The following is a 22,646-nucleotide window of genomic DNA, read 5'->3' on the forward strand; positions in this document are numbered from 1 at the left end:
GTACAGTATGACTCATGACAAAGTGAATACCTACAAAAAACCCTATGCCTAGCTTGAGCTACTAAGGAGTAAATATCTTAAAAAGTGCCTTATTTCAGCGTCAGGTTAGGAGTAACGCCAAATCTGCAGCAAAGTCACATTATTTCAAGATAACGTAATGTTGTCCGGAAATAACACGATGTCACGGCAATGAGGTCAAGTACAGCCGTTTTTTTTGCATAACATGTTCGCGAATAACGCCACGTTATTTCCCCTCATTTAATAGACTCTAGTGAATCTGGCCATTTTGAACTCTATTGTTTTTATTCTGTTTAACCCTAAAAAGCCATTAACTGACCCCTGTTGAAAAGACCCAATTTTAGGTTTATCAAAGTCATTGCCCGAAAAAGTACTTTCTTCTTTTCCAATTATTATAAAGACAAACAGTTGTATCGCAAAAGAGATTAGGTAAAGATCAAATAAACCCTCCAAGGTATCTCGTTGCAGGGAGCCTTTAAAAGCTGTAAATATTGTTGTAGCTCAAAGTTCTGTGAGCTGCATTGGTCCTGGAGAAACGTAGATTTGTTTAAGGAAACAAAGTTAGTTTTATTGCTGTACAAAGCTTCCTCCTTAGATTTCATAATCTGCAACAGATTTACAAATGCAAATTATTGAGAAGTATGAGTCACAAAGATACAGTATAACTACAGATATGTAATGAAATTAGTTCATTATTTTGAGACAAGACCTTTGCAACCAAGATTTCTAACCTGGGAGCTTGAGTTTTACAGCAACTATAAAATATATGTTTTCTAAAAAAAGAAATAGGTCCCCCGTCTTCTTTTTATAGTGTCAACCTTTTGGTAATTGGGTCCAAAGAGCTCCTTCCCTCTGTTTAACTGCATTATGACTAATTCAAGTCCAGTACTTTTTTTTTAGTACAAATAGTTTTATTGAGTTTTTAATAGGGGAGAGGATACAGAAAGAAAAGGGGGGTGGTGGGGGTAAATATAAAAGGGGGAACATCATAACACTCGCAAAGTACTGGGTTATAAATTCAAATGACATAAAACAACATAGTTAACGTCTTCACCTACAAATCAACGACATTGGATACTCTCTATACTTAAGCTGATGAATAGTCCAGTAATTTTAATACTGTATTGATTGATAGGTATATATTAACCTACATTGCCAGCTGTAACTGCGATTGCATTGCATTATGGTCACTCTCACACGAAAAGGGCTTAAAAAACAGTAGAAGTCTTGCTATACACAAGTTTTTCCCTGTTAAGGCTGCGTCCCCGCTGGTGCTGACCGCGCTCATGCTTGAGAGCGGTGACGTCACCAGCTCTCCAAGCATGAGCGCCGAGTGTCCTGGCTATTTTGCAAGTGCGCGCGTGGGGGCGTTGGGGGCTTGTTGAGCGCGCTACAAACTCTCTTTTTTTTTTTGTCTCACCAAGCGCCAAGCTTGGGAGAGTGTTCGCGCCCACGCACGAGCACCACGTGAGCGGGGACGGGACAATTTAAATTGCAGGAACTAAACTCAGCAAGTGCCGCACGCTCAGTGCTAGCGTGGACGCAGCTTAAAGCAGCAATCCAAGGTGCTCAACATTTTTCTTTTTATTGTTTATCTAACCTGAAACCCTTGGATAGAGCATCGGGCAGAACATCTGCTTGCGGGACACCGTCAACCAATAGAAAGCCGCAATGTCATCAGGATATAACATGGCTTTCTATTGGTGCCCTGTAGCCATGTTTATAGCTTATAGTTGTAGTCTCTCTGTGTGTCAATACCAGCGCAGAATAAAAGAAAAATATCTTGTGAAGCCAGGGCCCCTGCATGATGTCTGTGGGCTTCCGGGTTAAAGTATAGTTGAAAAAAAATATAATAATGTCATTTTTGGGGAATATTTGCTTTTATTTTGCTTCCAATAGCAGCTTTTGAATTGCTAGCAAGATATATTTTGCTTGTAATAATCATTTTCTGAGTAAGATAATATGAGCTATTGAGAACATAATGCAGTGCCTAACACAATTTAAGGGAAAATAAAAGCAAATAAAACATTAACAGAATGTGAATGAAATGAAATTGTAGCTACAATATCCTGCACAAAACTGCATAATATTTATTCAAATGGAAAAAATACACTTGTACTGTAAATTGTATCTGCACTGATCTTGGCACATCCCAATATCTTCCGAAAAGTCGTGTTTATTGATTTGGCAAAGCACAGTAAAGACGCTGCTATTTCTTCACTGCCAATATATTTCTGTCTTTTTCAGCTGTATAATCCCTATAAAAGGTCAGTCCCACATAGTAAGAAAGAAAGAAAAATACAGCTTATCAGTGGTTTCCTTAGAAGCAGGAACACCTCAGGGAGGAGGAGAACGCCATGCACCGCCGTAAGGAAAGAGTGAAGGCTGGTCACGTGACTGTAAAAAACTTTATTGCAAGAAGTGTAGAGCTAGCAAATCCTTTGACGCGTTTCAGCCAATGGGCCTTTGTCAAAAAGTTTCCTTAGAAGGACTGAAGGCTCGGTGAGTAAAGGCACTGACTCTGATAACAATAACACTGAGTGTGAAGCAGGGGAGCCTGGATCAAATCACGGTGCCAGCTTCTTGTGACCTTGGGCAAGTCCCTTTCTCTCCCTGTGCATCAGGTGTCCAAAAAAAGTATTGTTAAGCTCTACGGGGCAGGGACTCGGGCCTCCAAAAAATTCTGTGTACACTGTCAGTGCTAAACAAGAGAAGAAAACCCCTGTTATATTAGTATAAGCTTTTGAGACTACAGTGGTCATTTTATCACGTGGGGAGACCTCTACACAGTCTCGAAAGCTTATGCACAAAAACACCTTGAACGATTGATATGTTGGTCTATTAAAAGGCATCACTGCCTATGTAAGTATCTTACACTACCAGGCACCAATAGGGCAAGGGCTTCTGACAGCTTTCTTGGGGCCCAGGACAGAGTCTCCACAGGTCACCGTGACCGTCACAGTGACCGCTCCCCCACATCGGTGGCCCTGTGAGTCCCATCTCTTTCTCCCCTCCCCACTCCCCCCCGCCCCCTCTCTGTCTCCTCCCCCCTGTGCCGTAGGCTAAGGCCCCGCTGCCTCAGACCACGCGCCTGCACTGCAGACAGGCGGCGCGTGGAGAGGCACTTGACCACTATCTGCGGTTTGTAGGGAGCGGGGGGTGGGGGGGTGGTTTGAGCAGAGGGCTCTCCGTGCTGTCCGCCCCTTCCCCCCCTCCCGTCCACCCGCCCACACACAACAGATACATACATACACATACATACACACATATACACACACACACTCCCCCCCCCTACCTTTTGGAGGTGGGGGAAGCTGCCTCTAACTCCAGACCCGGCGCTGATTGGCTCACCAGTGCACCACGTGATGCGTCACAGCTCGGGATCGCAATTCTCTTGCATCCCCTGGCGGCTGACGCGTCACAGCGAGTAGTGAGCCGTGCAGCGAGGGGGGACTGGGACCGGCTTGGGAGGATACCCCTGCTGGTGAGTAACGCCCACGCATGCGCCGCCGGACGCAGCGGGACCAAAGCCTAACGCGTTGAGTGGGAGGTATCTGCTGGCAGAGCATTCACAGACGCGTTCCCAAGCTGCAGACCGAAACCAGATGTGAAGTGGTATCGACCGGAAGTGACGTAGCGGAGCCTGGGATCGACACCAGCAAGGAGGCGACCAGCTGGGGAGGGTTCCCCAGACCAGAGGCATCACAGCAGAGACGGAGGCGGTGAGCAGTTCAACTCACGACGTCAAGATGTATGTGATGTTTGCCTTTTAATATCGGACATATTGTAAGTGTGATTCCTAATGCCTTTTATAATATAAAATACTTTGATATACTGATCTGCGCTATGGATGCATTCTCTCTCCTGCACTGAGGTACATCTCTCCTGAGACTCTGCACAAGCACAGATTTTGCCCCAGTTTTGGAGTCCCGCTTTTATTTTCCACACACGGTGAGTAGGCCATCTATATGAGCCAACACTCTCATCGTTTTTCAGATTTTATTACAAACATCTGCACTTAGATATTATTCTTTGTTGTTTTTTTCCCTTGCTCCCCCTGGATTGTGAGAAGTATAGCAGGTTTTTGCCCACCTCCACAGCAGTGCAAGATCTTTGCAACACTTTCCTGTTTGGGATCATTTGTTGCAATATTCCCAGCAGCTTGAGATTTAAACTGTAACAATAGATAATGTTACCTTAGTAATATAAGGATACATTGCAGCAGCTGAATTACACTGACTGAAGGATTGATTGAAACTGAAAGGCGTCCATTATGTTAGGCACACAATCAGGATGTTCACAGATTTATGGCAGGAGCACCAAACGATTGCCAGCTTAGGTAAGAATGTAGAATTACACATCGTCACACGCTTTACAGATACAAATAAGAAAAAAAGAAAAAAAAAGTTGGAAAAGAGTAATGCTGCTTTAACTAAAAGCAACCAGTGTTCTTAGGTCTTTTTCAATATTCCCAATGGAAGATAGGGTGGAACTTGAGTTTAGGGAGTTGCTATTTGTAGCACTACTGTACTTTCATGAGTAACCCCTAAGTCTTCTAAGGAAGTCTAAGGCAGGGGTGCCCAACTCCGGTGCTCAAGCCCGCCCCCCCCCCCCCCCCAACAGTTTAGGTTTTTAGGATATCCCTGCTTCAGCACAGATGGCTCAGTCAGTCCCTGCTTCAGAACATGTGCTGAAGAAAAGTTCTCCTTGTGCTGGTCCTCAGAGTGATTATGATGAATAGTGATATAGGGAAACAACCAAAAATAAATCAGTGTAAACCTTCTAGTACTATCTACTAAAACAAAATCCCCACTTGTGCATTATGTGATAACATAATCATATGTAGAGAAGTGCTTAGGGTAATAGACAACGTCGAAACGTGGGGCAGAGCTTACCCACTAACCAAGAAGTGATCGAGGACCGCACTACAGGTAGTTATAATAGTGTGCACTATCTACTTCTATCCCTACTGTACATCAGACCTGGAGAGGATTCAAAAGGGCACTTAAAATAATCATATATAGAGAAGTGCTTAGTATATCACATAATGCACAAGTGGGAATTTTGTTTGAGTAGATAGTACTAGAAGGTTTACACTGATTTATTTTTGGTTGTTTCCCTACATCACTATTCATCATAATCACTCTGAGGACCAGCGCCAAGGAGGACTTTTCTTCAGCATATTACTGAAAAGGATTTTGGACAATCCAGGAGTCACCCCGGCTGCAGGACTTCAGTCGCCTACGTTTTCACTAATATTTGGACACTGGTTCATTTCCATTATTGTTACTTCCTGTTTGGATTTAGCGCTAAGCTGTGTGATTTTTCCTTGCCTGCTTCAGAACAGGTAGTTCAATCAGAGGCTCAGTCTGCGCCTGAGCCTCTGATTGAGCCACCTCCGCTGAAGCTGGGATATCCTGAAAACCTGACCTGTTGGGGGCTCTTGAGGACTGGAGTTGAGCACCCCAGGTCTAAGGAATAAACCATGATCTATTGTAATCTATAATTTCTTGCCATAACCGTGTATCCCTTCCCTCTTACTTAGAAACGGCCTATTCCTCAGTTTATGTTTGAACAGTAATGAGTTTAAGCTTATGTGTCAACATAGAAATGAAATCATTTACTAATAAAGGCAATCATTTCTATCTCCCATTGAGTATACAATGATTGATGTTCTCTACTCCATTTGTTTAATATATTTTGTAAAAAGCTCATTTAAAATGTAAAAGCAAACAGAATGATGGAAAAATTACTGCGCTCTTCAAGATAATTATAGAAAGCAGAATGTCACATTATTCTTGGGAAATTGGCCAGTTACATTTGCAAGCATTTAGTGTACAGATAAAAAAAAACTCCTACAAATCATGTAAAGGTCATACAATAATAGGATAATTATTTTTATTGCGTTTTTCAGAGAGAGAGAGAGAGAGAAAGAGAGAGAGAGAGAGATATTGATTATAATTATAAATATAAATCCCCATTAATACCATCTGGTATGCTACCTGTGAAGATTACTCGAAACATATGCAAATAAGAACATTTGCATACACTATTTGCATATTTTCGACGGTACAGTATCTTTGCAGGTACTGTAGCATTGTTCCCATCATGTGGAACATTCTCTCTAATGCTGGGTTAACTTTATGCTAATTGGCTAACATGCCTGGTAATTTGCATGTGATTATTTTAGTAAATCAGGCGTTAGCCCAAGGAAAATAATGGTCATTCCTGTTTTACCTAATGCCGTGTTATTTTGACTGCTTTAATGGAGCTTAACGACTCCGTCCTTAAGGCCGCGGGCATGGTGCCTCGGGCCGTGCTCCTGCTCTGCCTCGCCTGCTCAAGCTGGTGCTTTTTTGTGTCCTGGCAGGCGAGGCAGTGAGCGCGCTTTGGGGGTGGGGTGATGGAGGCGGAGGCGTGGCGGGAGGCGTGGCTAGTCCCTCGTTCCCATTGGATGGTTGCGGTCACATGACCGTTCCTCCGCTCCCCTCAGCGCCGAAATTTTAAATCTGCCTGTCTCCTTCAATTTGCTAAGCGTCTGCACGCATGCGGAAGGGGATACTAAAGCCGCGCTGATTACAGATGAAGGGGGTAAGTTCATCTGCTCAGCGCGGCTCAGCGGGGTCTGTGCTACCACGCCAGCGGCCTAAGAACGTCAAAGATGTCCCCACGTTGCCTTTGAATCAACTCATCCAAATAAATCTCCTCATTCTTCCTCCTAGTTAGGTCTTTCTTTTTCACATCTAGTCCGCCCTCTAACCAATGTAGTAAGTGTAACAAACCCTCTCTCTACCCGGTCATATTCAAGATCTTGCTAAGTTTCTATGCTTTTCTTTTCTGTAACCTTCCACTGTTACCCGTGGCTCCTAACGTGCTTCATTGCAATGCATTAAACATACTGCCATTAGATTTCTTTTCACTTTCCCCACTGGTTTCCCCATTTTTACAAAAGGATTATGTAACACCTCTTCCCTCGCCCAACAGAAGAGAGGCCCCAGCCACGCATGCCAATGTCGGTCAGGTGTTGTGTTAAAGTGCCGGCGAGGCTCAGTGGCTCTTATTACCTTGTATCTGAGGATGCTGACATCCGTGCAGGCAGGTGTGGTGAGCAAATAATGGAGGGTGCTAGGAATGTTTCTTAACTTTATTATTACCAGGAACAGGCCAGTACTTCTTCTTTGGAATTCTCATGTAGCATTTCCAAAGAGGCACAATTCTTACTCTGTTATCCACAGAACAGGCAATATGATAACAGAGGAGGTGGTACCTCACCCCTGAGATACATGAGGTGCCATCACACCAAAAGCATTCGCTCCATCACTTGGGACAGAACTGAAGAGATTCTTTTCCAAACGCACACAGCCCCTGTAAGCTCAGAACTGAAATCCACCAAATCATATACTGTATATTGTGTCAATAAGAGTGCTACTAGGATTGGGACCTCATGTATAGAACCAAAGACAAAAATCCCCAGTGCTACATCTAACTTGACATATTATATAGTTAAACACTTATCTATTTATCTTCTCATAAGCAAGGGTCATTTAGTTAAATTCTTTGGCCAAAGTATTTTAAGCTTACAACCAGTTCACGGTGTGGCCTATCTGTAGGTCCTAAAACTGCAGCACCTGCAAAAAGCTCTCATAACCTCACTAATGGACGGAGAGATTCTTTCCCTCCTGCAAAACCCTGGTGATACTCCTAGGTCTAAACGAGGACTCTAGTCTGAAGTACCCGTATTCCCCTATTGTGGGTAGAACACACCCCAGGGCCATATAGTGGGACGCTATTACTTTAGTGGACACTTCCCTGTTCTGAAAAACAACAAAGGGCTTCTACCCCAGTTACTGTACATCCATACTTAACCATGTACAGCTGAAACCCCCTTCTCTGGTTCCTCCTGGTAACTCAAGGTGGAGCTCAGGTCCCTCCGATTTATAGTGGGGGGGGGGGGGGGAAATCCAGAGAACTGCGAGCGTTGATCTGAAAAATGCTCGGGAATCTGACTAGTAAATAAATATTGTGGCTTTATTCAATCATAGACAGTCTAAAAACATGGACAAAATATTGTCCAAAAAGGAAGAAATCCAAATAAATCAAAAATATTTTTGGGGATCTAGTTCATCTATAAAGCAATCAATCCATAAATAATTTTAATCCATAAAATAGTAGTTAAATGAATAACTTTAAAATAATCATTAAAAAATGTATTAGCTCAAAATCTACATTCAATCCATATGGCACAATCATTTTTAATTTGTGGATCCAGAACATTTCTCTATTACTGAGATCCAGGCTTTTATCTCTGCCTCCCCAACGTTGTGAGACTTGCTCTATTCCCATGTATTATTCCCATGTATTTTAGCCCTTTCGGGTCGGAATTGTGATGTATAGAAAAATGTTTTGCCACATTATGTCACTATGCCTCTCCATATATTGCTTAGGTGTTAAATATATTGCTTAGATGCGCGTCCTTACCGGGTTTGTTGTCTTTCATACGTATTGTAGTCCAAATGGACATTCGAGTAGGTAAATAACGTAATTTGATCTGCAATTTATGAATTTGTCCATTTTATGCGTTTCTTTTTTCATGTTTGATTTGAAGGACTTATACTCGCAGGCTGTGCAAAACGTGGATCCATGAAACGCTTTTATTTTTTTTAACCAACCTAGTTATTCTTTTTTCTTCTGTTTTAATGCACTGGTGCTATTTTGCTCTTAATGTTGTTAGCTTTAAATAACATTGGGTCTTTCTGGGATTGCTTCTTTCAATACTGGATCATTGAGCAGTATATGCCAATGTTTGTATGATCTTTTTTATTTTATTTGCTTCCCTATTATAATCTGTAATAAAAGCAATGCTGAACTTTTTCTTTGGTATTAACCCCGACTCTAATTTTTTTTTTCTTTTTTACTTTTAATTAAATAATTTCTCCCAAGATTTTTGTTTTTTTTCCATTGAAGTATTCAAAAGTTCTTCACTGTGGTCTTTTTCTAGAAACCTTTTCTTTATCATTTCAGCCCATTCAGATTGTATACATTTTATACTATGGGGGCAAATCTACAGTATATTGTCCAAAATGGCTGCTTGGGCAATTTTTGACCGAAAATCATAATTGGCTTCAATAGGGATCTTCAGCCCAAAACGGTTTGAATGGCCACGTTGCACATGGTAGAATAAAGCCCTATGACCTTAAGTGCTGGCCCTCTGATTACCTAACTCAGAATAATGTTTTCAAGCATAACAAGGCAATAATGAAGTATACACGGAAGATTGAAAGGTAAAGCGAATTATTTGCAAAGTATTACCATTGGATGTGGACAGGGGCACAGCAGTTCAATAAAACAACCAAGGAGAACTTTGAACGACATGAACATTTTTATTTGAAGCCAGCAGAAAAGATCTAAGAGAACAAATTCAGGAAAAAGTGAGATGGTTCAATACATCTCTGGTCGGTTAGTTTAGCCATAGGATGGTAGAACGAGAACATACTGTATTATGGGTAAGCTGTGGACACAGAAATGTCAATATTTTGCAAGAGTTTGAATGTGAGCAGGGAAAGAAAGAAAGAATTTGTTGCATTAAGATAGTCTGTATATGGCCAGTTTTAGTGGTGGTACCATCCGCATGACAAAAAGGGATATAATCAGCTGGACAATTTAATTGAATATGTTAAATCTCATTGGGAGCTGTACATTTGACATAATATGTTTCAAGTACAGAGAGAGCCTGTCAGGGACACACACCACAGGCCTGATATAGAAAAATTGAAACTCAGAAAAGCTTGGGGGACAATTAATAAATCTGACAGCAAGATACGGGCTGCATCATAAGAGCAGCGGAATGAAAAATATCACCTACGCATACACTTTTTTTCTTGAGCTTTCCTTCTTAAAATATGTAAAAGTCACTGGTATACCTCTCCCTCCCATCTCTCTTCCCCCCTCCCCTCTCTTCACCTCATTCCCTCACCCATCACATCTCTCTTTTTTCCCCTTATCCCCTCTCTCCGTGCATCCCCTCTCAATCACCCCCATGCTCTCTCACCCCATCTCACCTCTCTCCCCCATCCCCTCTCTCTCCCCCCGCCCTATCCTCATTCCACATCCCCTATTCCCCAATCCCCTCTCTTTCTCCCTATCTCTCTCTCCCCCATACCCTGTCCCTTTTCCCAATTCCCTCTAGCCACCCAATCCTGTCTCACCCCATCCCCTATCCCTCCCACCCTATCACCTCACCCACCTCCATCCCCTCTCATTCTCTCCCCCATCCCCTCTCTGTCTCTCTCCACCATCTGCTTTCTCTGTATCTCTCCCCCACCCTCTCTCTCCCCCCCTTCCCTTCTATCTGTCTCCCTCACCCCATCCCCTCTCTTTGTCTCCTTCCCCCATACCCTCTCTCTGTCTCCCCCCATCCATCCCCTCTCACCCACATCCTCTGTCTCTCCCCTCCCAAATAATATACCTCCCTCTCAAAGGAACAGACAAACAACACCTGCTCACTCTCCTTCATGGGCATACAACCTCCCCCTGGCAAAAAAAAAACCCTGCCTCCCAGTCAAACAAGCTCCCTACCTACTGTATCTCTCTCAAGGCCAGCAAAAAATACCTACATCCTAGCAAAACAAGCCCACTACCTTTCTCCCTCCCAACCAAACAAGCACACTACCTTTCTCCCTCCCAACCAAACAAGCACACTACCTTTCTCCCTCCCAACCAAACAAGCCCACTACCTTTCTCCCTCCCAACCAAACAAGCTCCCTACCTTTCTCCCTCCCAACCAAACAAGCTCACTACCTTTCTCCCTCCCAACCAAACAAGTTCCCTACCTTTCTCCCTCCCTATCAAACAAGCTCCTTACTTTTCTCTCTCCCAACCAAACAAGATCCCTACCTTTCTCCCTCCCAACCAAACAAGCTCACTACCTTTCTCCCTCCCAACCAAACAAGCTCCCTACCTTTCTCCCTCCCAACCAAACAAGCTCACTACCTTTCTCCCTCCCAACCAAACAAGCTCCCTACCTTTCTCCCTCCCCGCCAAACAAGCTCCCTACTTTTCTCTCTCCCAACCAAACAAGTTCCCTACCTTTCTCCCTCCCAACCAAACAAGCTCCCTACTTTTCTCTCTCCCAACCACACAAGTTCCCTACCTTTCTCCCTCCCAACCAAACAAGCACACTACCTTTCTCCCTCCCCGCCAAACAAGCTCCCTACCTTTCTCCCTCCTCGCCAAACAAGCATCCTACCTTTCTCCCTCCCAACCAAACAAGCTCCCTACCTTTCTCAATCACAGCCAAACAAGCTCCCTACCTTTCTCAATCACAGCCAAACAAGCTCCCTACCTTTCTCAATCACAGCCAAACAAGCTCCCTACCTTTCTCAATCACAGCCAAACAAGCTCCCTACCTTTCTCCCTCCCAACTAAACAAGCTCCCTACCTTTCTCCCTCCCATCCAAACAAGCTCCCTACCTTTCTCCCTCCCCGCCAAACAAGCTCCCTACCTTTCTCCCTCCCAACTAAACAAGCTCCCTACCTTTCTCCCTCCCAACCAAACAAGCTCCCTATCTTTCTCCCTCCCCGCCAAACAAGCTTCCTACCTTTCTCCCTCCCCGCCAAACAAGCTTCCTACCTTTCTCCCTCCCCGCCAAACAAGCTCCCTACCTTTCTCCCTCCCTGCCAAACAAGCTCCCTACTTTTCTCCCTCCCCGCCAAACAAGCTCCCTACTTTTCTCCCTCCCAGCCAAACAAGCTCCCTACTTTTCTCCCTCCCCGCCAAACAAGCTCACTACCTTTCTCCCTCCCAGCCAAACAAGCTCACTACCTTTCTCCCTCCCTGCAAAACAAGCCCACTACCTTTCTCCCTCCCCGCCAAACAAGCTCCCTACCTTTCTCCCTCCCTACCAAACAAGCTCACTACCTTTCTCCCTCCCCGCCAAACAAGCTCACTACCTTTCTCCCTCCCCACCAAACAAGCTCCCTACCTTTCTCCCTCCCAATCAAACAAGCTTCCTACCTTTCTCCCTCCCAGCCAAACAAGCTCTGTGCCACACTGCAAGGTTACTTGGGCCACATGTTTGAGAGGTCTGGATTAGAGTTTTATGTTCATGGAGGCATTATTTAATAAGATGCTGAGATCTCCCAGAGAGGGTGTATAGAAAAAAGAAAGGAGAGAAGCCAATGTCGTGTGGAACACAAAGGGGTAACGTAATTGGAAGATGAAGATAAGCTTTTCAAAGAAGTAGAAGAAAAATAGTGAGTGAAGTCCAGCATGTCAGGTAATTGTCTCGTACTAAATGAAGGAAGGATAAAAAGAATATAATGATGATAATGAAAGTATCACATTTGCAGGAGGAAAACAAGAGTATAACATTTGCAAAATATACACATTGTTCTATATTATGTGAAGGACATAAGCCTCGTTGCAGAGAGTAAGAAAGTCAACTGTGTACAGTATGTGTTTGGAGAAAAAAGGGTGTAGGCTCTTTTATAAAAGAATGAGGAAGAGATTGTATTTGTTTGAAGAACTGAGTGACGGCAGATCAGGACATGACAAGCAATGTGCGGCAAGGTCAGCCAGTGATATAAATGAATATTTCCTGGGTAAATTAATTAATAGTATCTTTAAAACTAAGGCCAGTTATTTATCATGTCATCTCAGATATTACATTGTAATAGAAAAACCCCACCAAAGTTATCAAAGAAATGTTTGTTTTCCTATGGGATTTGTAATTCTTTGATGAATTTAGTATTGTCTTTGTGACTTAATTTTACCATAGCTTTGCTCCCGGGAGATCTTGTTCCCGCCCCCCCCCCCCCATTGTGCTTGTCTCAGAATGTGTTGGCATATAATACCTGAAAAACTTTTATATGTATACTAGCTGATATACCCGGCGTTGCCCGGAGGCCGTGAGGGGGGGGCGTGAAAGGCAGGGGGGGGCGTGAAAGGCAGGGGGGGGGCGTGAAAGGCAGGGGGGGGCGTGAAAGGCAGGGGGGGGGGGCGTGAAAGGCAGGGGGGGCGTGAAAGGCAGGGGGGGCGTGAAAGGCAGGGGGGGGCGTGAAAGGCAGGGGGGGGCGTGAAAGGCAGGGGGGGCGTGAAAGGCAGGGGGGGCGTGAAAAGCAGGGGGGGGGGTGAAAGGCAGGGGGGGGGCGTGAAAGGCAGGGGGGGGGCGTGAAAGGCAGGGGGGGGCGTGAAAGGCAGGGGGGGGGGCGTGAAAGGCAGGGGGGGGGCGTGAAAGGCAGGGGGGGCGGCCGGAGGCCATGAGGGGGGGCGTGAAAGGCAGGGGGGGGGCGTGAAAGGCAGGGGGGGGCGTGAAAGGCAGGGGGGGGCGTGAAAGGCAGGGGGGGGGCGTGAAAGGCAGGGGGGGGCGTGAAAGGCAGGGGGGGGCGTGAAAGGCAGGGGGGGGGCGTGAAAGGCAGGGGGGGCGTGAAAGGCAGGGGGGGGGGCGTGAAAGGCAGGGGGGTGGCGTGAAAGGCAGGGGGGGGCGTGAAAGGCAGGGGGGGGGCGTGAAAGGCAGGGGGGGGGGCGTGAAAGGCAGGGGGGGGGGCGTGAAAGGCAGGGGGGGGGGGCGTGAAAGGCAGGGGGGGGGGCGTGAAAGGCAGGGGGGGGGCGTGAAAGGCAGGGGGGGGGCGTGAAAGGCAGGGGGGGGGCGTGAAAGGCAGGGGGGGGCGTGAAAGGCAGGGGGGGCGTGAAAGGCAGGGAGGGGGTGTGAAAGGCAGGGGGGGGTGTGAAAGGCAGGGGGGGGCGTGAAAGGCAGGGGGGGGCGTGAAAGGCGGGGGGGGGCGTGAAAGGCGGGGGGGGGCGTGAAAGGCGGGGGGGCGTGAAAGTCGGGGGGGGCGTGAAAGGCGGGGGGGGCGTGAAAGGCGGGGGGCGTGAAAGGCGGGGGGGGCGTGAAAGGCGGGGGGGGGCGTGAAAGGCGGGGGGGGGGGCGTGAAAGGCGGGGGGGGGGCGTGAAAGGCGGGGGGGGTGAAAGGCAGGGGGGGGCGTGAAAGGCAGGGTGAGCGTGAAAGGCAGGGGGGGCAACACACACACAGTGTCACACACACACACACACACACACACAGTGTCACACACACACACACACAGTGTCTCACACACACACACACAGTGTCACACACACACACACACAGTGTCACACACACACACACAGTGACACACACACACACACACACACACAGACGTCACCTAGAGCGACACCTACCTCTACTTCCGGCCGCCGCCATCTTTTCACTCGGCGCCGCGAGGGAAGAAGGGTGTCCTTCCGGGCGCGCCGCCATGTTAGGCACCGCGAGGGAGGAAGGAGGTCCGCTGCCTGTTCCCCCGCCGGGGATGGAAATGAGGCGCCGCGAGGGAGGAAGGGGGTCCGCTGCCTGTTCCCCCGCCGGGGATGGAGATGAGGCGCCGCAAGGGAGAGGTGAGCGGAGGGAGACGTGAGCGGAGGAAGGGGAGAGATGAGCGCTGGGAGGGAGAGATGAGCGGCGGACCTCTACTGGCGCCGGGAGGAAGGGGGAGGGGAGAGATCCGGGAGGGGAGAGATGAGCGCCGGGAGGGGAGAGATGAGCGCCGGGAGGGGAGAGATGAGCGGCGGACCTCTACTGGCGCCGCGAGGGAGGAAGGGGGGGGAGAGAACCGGGAGGGGAGAGATGAGCGCCAGAGAGAGAGAGGTGGAGGTGTGTGTGTGTGTGTGTGTGTGTGTGTGTGTGTGTGTGTGTGTGTGTGTGTGTGTGTGTGTGTGTGTGTGTGTGTGTGTGTGTGTCTCTCTCGTGAGCCAAGGGGGAAGAGTGGCAGTTGGGTGACGTCACACACAGCAATCTGATTGGCCAGAGGCTGAGGACCAATCAGATTCACCGCAGATAGCACTAACCTCACTAACCATTTCGATTTTATATATTAAGATACTGTAAAACACTTTCAAAGTGCTAAATCACAAAAGTATCTATCATAAACTGTTATGTTTATCAACCTAATTCCTGCTATCTTATGCATAAGCATGTATTTGTATTAATGTTTTTTCTTTTTTCCTATGTTCCAATCTCACTTGCAAACATTGAACATATTTGGTATGCAGTTAAACCTATTGCAAATCCACTTGCTTAATAAATCCTCTAAAAGGTGTTTCAAAATCCTTCAGACTTTTTTGTTAGGTTGCATATATTTTTAGTAGGAGTAAGAAGTAGATTCAATATTAGTTTCTTTCTTCAAGATTCATTAGTTCAGCTCCCAGATTAATTAGTTCAGCTCAAGCCATCTGCTCTATTGTACGTGCCATCACAGTGACATTGCAAAGCAGTTTCAAAGATGGTAAAGTGAGTACACTGAAAATTACAATCCGTCACTTGTACTGTATGTCTCAGTGAAATTGTACCAGAGTTCTAAGTACTGTACGCATTAGTTCAGAACTATGGACAGATCCCATGAGGGTCACTAGTAGTAGTGCAGTAACTGGGACAGATGCCTGCTTCCTATTGGCCAAAGCGCTATTAGACATTTCTACTATACATTTCAATACATTATCACTATATACATTTGTATACATTATTTTATTATATATGCATTTATATACATTATTACATATATACATTATTACTATATACATTTCAATGAAGAGATAGTTAGTGATTAATGCGCTCCAGCGCTGGATCCATGTAATACAAATAATGCAGGTAGATGTTGGGATTGGGGCTAGTAAGATGTATGAAGATGTAAAGTCCCTTAAGGGGCCAAATATCCCTGGGTGTGGGGTTGATGGCAATGTCCCCTGCCAAATCTTCATCGGGATGGTCCCTGGACTCACAGCATAACTCAATGCACAAATAAAGTCAATGATACTCACATATACTGTATATGCCCCAATCCAAATGTCCTGGTTGGCGTGCAGCCAAGTGTAATGGCTGATGTAATGGAAAGGAAGGAGAACTGGCGCACAGCCGAAGGAGTGGGTCACCAACAAATTGAATAAAAAAATATTCCTTTATTGGTCCATATAAAAAAACGGAGGTAGGCACCCTCCTACGCGTTTCGTGTATAAAGATACCCTTTATCAAGGAGTACACAACAGCTTCTGTGAGGTCCTTAAATACACTGGTTGTGTCACCTCTTTCGCGCCAAAACCGGCGGCGCGCGGGCGCCTCAAAGGAGCATCATGATGTCAGCACTACAGGACCGCCCTCAATCTACCCACAGAGCAATGTGATAGGGCAAAGGACCTAAGCACGCCCAATGTCCCGCCCCTCGGGGTGGGTGGGATTGTGTATCTCAGTGTGGTAAAGGTGCGCTTAATCCCTGATGTATCGGGGCCAGAGTCGCAGCATCAGACGCTCATCCCACTCATTGGTGGGGACAGGGGCTGTCAGACTGCGCTCCACCCCGAGTCCGCCCCCCTCCTCCCAGGTGATCACGGGTAACCAGGGAACGCAGTCCCCACCACATACACATCGTACCGCCCATGGGTGAATGAGAGCTGGCCCAGAGAGACACTCCCACGCGCCGTCATCCATTGCCCCACCCCCCGGATGTTGCCATTTGTTCAATAAAATAAATTTTAATGTAGCGATCCAGCATCCATCTTCACTTCCTCCATTTTGAACGCAGTTCCTGCATCATTTGGCACTCTGCGCACCCCCATTACCCCCTGGTGAGAACATTTTTATGATCATCTCAGGCTGAGACACGCTCCCAACCAGGATTCCAGAAAACCAAAGGTTGTGAGTACTTCATACTTCATTTTTGATATGCTATGGACTTTTAAGTTTACATATTATTGGTCTAGCTCTAGGGGTTATTGTGTCAGTGGATTAAGGGGTCTGGATCCCCATTCACATGGGCTTCCTAGACATCCCAAATATATCAACTCCATCACATACCCTTACATGGGAGCTTCAATGACCATTTACCAAACAGTACTCACATTTATTCACCTGGATACAGCAACAAAGGTGTTTTTAATGTATAATACTGATTGTTGAAAACAATTAAACAATTATCTGTGATGGTGCTCATCTCCGATCAGGAAGGGGACCCGCAGGGCTGAGGTAGGGATGCAAATAAACCGACCAGCGCCCCGGGACAGAGTCCTGTATGAGTATCCGTAGTCGGTATGGAAGCAGGGGTCAGGGCTTGCGGCAGAGTTGCAATGTCCAGGAGACAGGCAGGGATCAGTGCAGGTGGAAGGCAGAGAGGTCGGGGTCACGGTCCGGGGTCAGCAACAGGGAAATCCAATGAACAGGGAAGCCAAAGGGATAGACACACCACAGCAATAGGCAAGTCACACGGCAGGCTCAGGAACGGGGAAGCCACGGGGAAAAGGCAAGCCACAGCAAGAGGGAAGGCTCACAAACAAGGAAGGCTCAGCTACTAGAACCCAAGGTGGCCAGGAACACAGGAAACATATACAATGCTCAGGCCGGGGCTGGGAGTCACTGGCTGTTATTTAAGCCCTGGAACAGGTGCATCCAATAACAAAGTTCACAGTAGCCAGGTAAGGGCAGGTTCCAGCCAAAGCCTGGACTGGAGCCCTTACATTATCGTTATTATTATGGATACATTTGCAGACCCTAGAGCCCTGATCTAGGAGGGTTTCCTCCGTTTCCTTTCTTTGTATACTGTATTGCACTATTGTTATTATTTTCTTTCTTTGTCCCTGGATGAAATTTGTGACCTAAAATTTTCTGCTATCATTGTACAATATGTATGTATGTATGTTTAGCTTTATTTATATAGCGCCTACCAGGTACATACTGTAGCGCTTCACAGCAGTCATACACTTGACATAATATTATAACACAATGGGAATACGCGTTTCAAACATAAAAGTAACAATAGAAGGAGTATCTGCCCCAAAGAGCTTACAATCTAATCATTGTTCCTATAACCTGGCCAAACTACCTCCTTCAACTTTAGTGTTGGAAGCCCTATACACCCCCAGTAGCACAAGCACACTGCCTAGGGGTCACACAAGACTCCTCTCTCACATTTTCCCCCTCACATTCAAAAGGTAGCTAAAACATGTTACTTTTTCCTCCACAATATCACAAAGATACGCACTTTCCCCTGTTGCTCAACTGCAAAAACTCTGACACAGGCCCTCATTCTCTCCCATCTCGACTACTGTAACCACCTGATGTCCGGCCTTCCTGCCTCTCACCTTTCTCCCCTACAATCTATCTTAAACGCTGCTGCCAGAATCACTCTACTCTTTCCTAAATCTGTCTCAGCGTCTCCCCTGCTGAAATCACTCTCCTGGCTTCCTATCAAATCCCAGATCTCCCACTCAGTTCTCCTCCTCACTTTTAAATCTTTACATTCTTTCGCCCCTCCTTACATCTCAGCCCTAATTTCTCGCTGTACACCATCCAAACTCTTGCGTTCTGCTCAAAGATATCTTCTCACTACCCCTTTTGTGTCTAAAGCCCTGGCCGGCCTTAAACCTTTCTGACTGACTGCCCCACACCTCTGGAATGCCCTTCCCCTATATATCCGACTAACACCCTCTCTATCCACCTTTAAGACCCATCTTAAAACACACCTCCTTATCAAAGCATGCGAGTAGCTCTTTGGCTTACACTTTACACCTCCTACATCGACCTTGGCCCCTTGCAGACGCAGACGCATCTTCCCACTGTCTTGTCCTGTACATTCTTCCTACATACCAATTAGATTCTGAGCTCTTCGGGGCAGGGACTCAGTTTCCTAAGTGTCCCATTTATGTCTGAAGCACTTATTCCCATAATGTGTTAGTTGTATTATTTGTTATGCATATGATTGTCACGTGTATTACTGCTGTGAAGCGCTACGTACATTAATGGCGCTATATAAATAAAGATATATATACATACATACATACATACATACATACATACATACATACATACATACATACATAATTCAGTACAAAGAAAAACTTAATTAGTACTTTTCAAATGACTTTTTTAGAACACACATCTGTCATTTTTTGTGTAACATGCAGAGAAAATGTTTGCATTACCCATCATGCTTGAGATCTCAGTGTTCACTGGGAAAACAGTGTAATATTGCAGGAGAAATGCAGCAATCACACAAGGAATAAGGTCACAGCACACCTTAAAATACCATGAAATTATTCTACTCATTTGAATAATTCATGCTTATCCAGTGCCATACAAATCATAGCACACGATTCTTTGGTCTATGTGATGTGGAGATGAGACAGAATCCATTTTTGTTTTATGAAATTACCCAGTGATAACAAATAATACCAAGTCCATAAATCATAGACGAGCTATTAACCTTTTCTCTGCTAGCGATGCCTGCAATGCATGGATAACCATTGCTGGATCCTTAAGCAGGGAAAGTGTTCAATGAAAATAAAATCTGTTTCACTACAAGTGCAATCTAAACAGTATTATGTTATGTACACTATGTATGTCATGTATAAGTTTTTCTACATTATTAGAATTTGGAGGCTGTTTTTCTCTCTCTTTTTAATACTTTTTTTGGGGGGGTTGGGGGACGGGACTTCTAAATATTTAAGGAAGGAACTGAGATTTGGCCTTTAACAGGACTGAATGGTGGGATGACAATTTGTGTCCCTATTTTTTATCACCAGATATTTGTTGTCAGTAGAAAATAATTATAAAAGGAGATTTTTGTTTAATAAAATGGAAATAACGTTGATCTGTCGCACACGAACAAACGTGCTACTCAAGCTTATGCCTAATCACTTATTTTATTAAGCATGTGATGATAACACAATGTTTGGGGGTGGGGGGTCTCAGCCCTTTGTCAGGTGGACATAGTGATAAGATCACTGCGTGCACCTGATGACAAAGGGAATGAACTTGTATGGGAAGTGCTGCTTATGGATTGCTGATATGGCAAAGTGATTTCGCTCCATTATAAGGGCTGCCACACCAGAGACTTAGTGACAACCAATCAATGTATGTATTTTGCTGTTGGTTGTACTTTTATAATGCACACGTTACAGGCAGTAAGTACTTTGTTGAACGTACTCTGAGAAACATAGTGGTATTGTGCATATTTTGAGAGCCTATTTCTGTTCGATTGGGGAGGGGGCACATTTACATTTCCCCAATGCTTGTATTTATGCTGGGAGAAGAGATAGCGTGTGGCAGAGACGTTTAATATATAAAGTGTTTGTACATTTGTAAATGAAGAAAAATAATTGTACTTAGTGCCATTCCACTCTGGTCACTACTGTACATGAGCATCTGAAACCTTAAAAGTCTCTCCTGATTAGAACAGGTAGTAAAAAACATTTGCATGCATTCACTTTGCAGACTTTGTGGTTGGGATATTGGCAGGTTAGCCTCGCTGTGTCTGCGTCCCCTTGGAATACCTATGAGAATCATTGTAATTAGACAATGGAACCATTCAGTGCTGCAGGGCAATAAAGTGTGATCTGAGATAGGAGCCTCCAATATGACCTTGGACAAGGTACAAAGCATGTTCAGATCCAGGGGGTTATTTATTAAACTGTGATAGAGCCCTAATTGGCATTATCACAGCTTTATGAATAACCCCCACTGGGCTTGTATTCTTTGACCATGCTCTGTGCATAATACAAATGACATGGATTCTGTCTCTTATTTGCAACCCAAAAGCTTCTGTTTACCTGCAATCTTAGTACTCAGCAATTCAGTCTGAGCTTCCTGCTCTGATTCCCTTTCATCTGCCATGGTTTTCTTAATGATTACTGAAACAAAAAGTTTACAATTGCACATACTGTACTGTACACATTCTTCACAATGGGGCTGATGCATCAGAATCTCCTGGCTGCAAAAGTAGGGGGAAAAAACTGCACCAAATGTATCAAGGCAAAAATCCCATTGTTTCCAATGGAAGTTTTTGTTGCATACATTTGGTGCAGTTTTTTGGTCCAGTTTTGCCCCACTTTTGCAGTCGGGACACTTTGATACATCAGCCCCAATATATGACAAGACTGACCTTTATAAAGCATACAGAACTGTACATCATCACCGTGAACTAATTCCCTTCCAGGTATTGTCAGCGTTACGTCTGGTGACTTAGCTGCATGAGCATTTCAATGCACCATTCTTCTTATTTCAACATGCAAAGATGCTGCGAGAAGCTCATAGATGCTAAAATGTCCTCATTTACCAAGAAAATCCGTCTTCACAGATTTAAAGGCCTGTACTGCACTTTGCAAAACTGTTCATTGCACATTAGGAAAACACATACAGTACTGTATAGGGGTTGCCAGGGTTATTTTGTTAGTACTAGAAAATGTTGATACAGTATGTAGCGTCCAAATTGTAATAGAGTCAACCTATTTGTTTATTTAAAGGTGTGGTTCTGTCTAGGGTTTTTTCTTTCCAGGTATAAAGCCGGAGGTCACTAGAACTGAACTGTGGTCATTTCCACTCCGGGGACCCCCTGCTTCCCGAGGAGATACCAGAAGGTGCTGACGGTAGCATCCCCGGCTGTGTAAACAACGTGATGGTTTAAATCTCTCGTGGCATGGAAGCCAATAGCAAGCCGGAACGTCAACGTCTTTTCCATTGGCCCACGTGGTGCGGCAGGTTTCAGCATTAATAGAGCCCCAGCACCCGCTACAGGGGTAAGTATCTCGGGAAGCAGGGGGTCCCCCGGAGCTGAAATTAGTGGGGTTCAGATTCAGAGACCCCGTGTTTCATAGCTATTTAAAAAACATATATACTATATACACACTAGGAAAATTTGATATGTATGCTCCCAAGTATAATAGAGACTAATATTTTTTTTAAAGTACTAATATATACATATTTATTTGTACTTAAAGAAACCCACAGTGCTCTATTACCCTGGGGGGATACACTGTATAACAAAGTTTCCTAGTGCTAAAAAAAAATAACCCTCAAAATATATATTTATATATGAATGCAATAAATAATCGTAAAATACATATAACAACCAGATGGCAGCATAAATCAGATTAGATCAGACTGTGTGGTTTCCTGCCTATTACTGTGCAACCAGAACTCCATACAGGTCAATTCCATACATATGTTCATAGCAAACCTTCTCGTCACCTTAGGTTTAGAACCGACGCTAAATTAACACAGGCATTAAACGAGAGGTTCTTACATTAAAACATACCTTTCATTAAGGTGCCGCTAAAACCAACGTTGCCATACGAGAGCATGGTATTGAAATCACATTAAAAACGGGATATCTGGAAATATGAATCAGGATGATGGAAAACCACCACAAGTCTCACACTGAGATTATGGGCCCGATTTAGATTTTAGACATAGTCAAAAAAATAGCATTGGCATAAAGAAGTTAACACTTCAATTAACACTGCCGTTTCTGAAATAAGACCCCCACTTAGAGTTAGGCATAACAGTTGCCAACAACTGGTCTTAAATTAATATAAGGACGTATTACATTAGCGCTATTGGCTATGTGTAATTTTAAAGTCTTTCGCAATTATACATCTCATGTGTAATATTTACGCCTGCGTAATGTTTGCGCTTAATTGCATCAGCACACACCCTTTCAAAGGGAACTTTTAGGGGAGTGACCTATGTCTGCAACAACTGAGCCTAGCAGAAGGAGCAGCCAGTAACTTGGTAATCGGAGGGATCTCTGTTCTAATATGTAATTTAGGCTCCACATCAGGAAAACATGGAGT

At 45.0% G+C, this 22,646-nt stretch overlaps 1 protein-coding gene across 3 annotated transcripts in view; it reads right to left on the reverse strand.

The window, feature by feature from the left end:
• CRACD (capping protein inhibiting regulator of actin dynamics) overlaps positions 1–22,646 on the reverse strand; it is a 97,596-nt gene that overhangs the window by 71,774 nt on the left and 3,176 nt on the right. The window contains exon 2 of one of the 3 annotated variants that reach the window (XM_075566177.1): positions 20,625–20,705. The exons of the other annotated variants lie outside the window; for them this stretch is intronic. Within the exon in view, the coding sequence (XP_075422292.1) occupies positions 20,625–20,688 (64 nt within the window). The 5' untranslated portion in view covers positions 20,689–20,705. The remainder of the gene's footprint in view (positions 1–20,624; positions 20,706–22,646) is intronic. 3 annotated transcript variants of the gene reach the window in all.

This window comes from Ascaphus truei, chromosome 1 (genome assembly GCF_040206685.1).
Source record: "Ascaphus truei isolate aAscTru1 chromosome 1, aAscTru1.hap1, whole genome shotgun sequence".
NCBI lineage: Eukaryota > Metazoa > Chordata > Amphibia > Anura > Ascaphidae > Ascaphus > Ascaphus truei.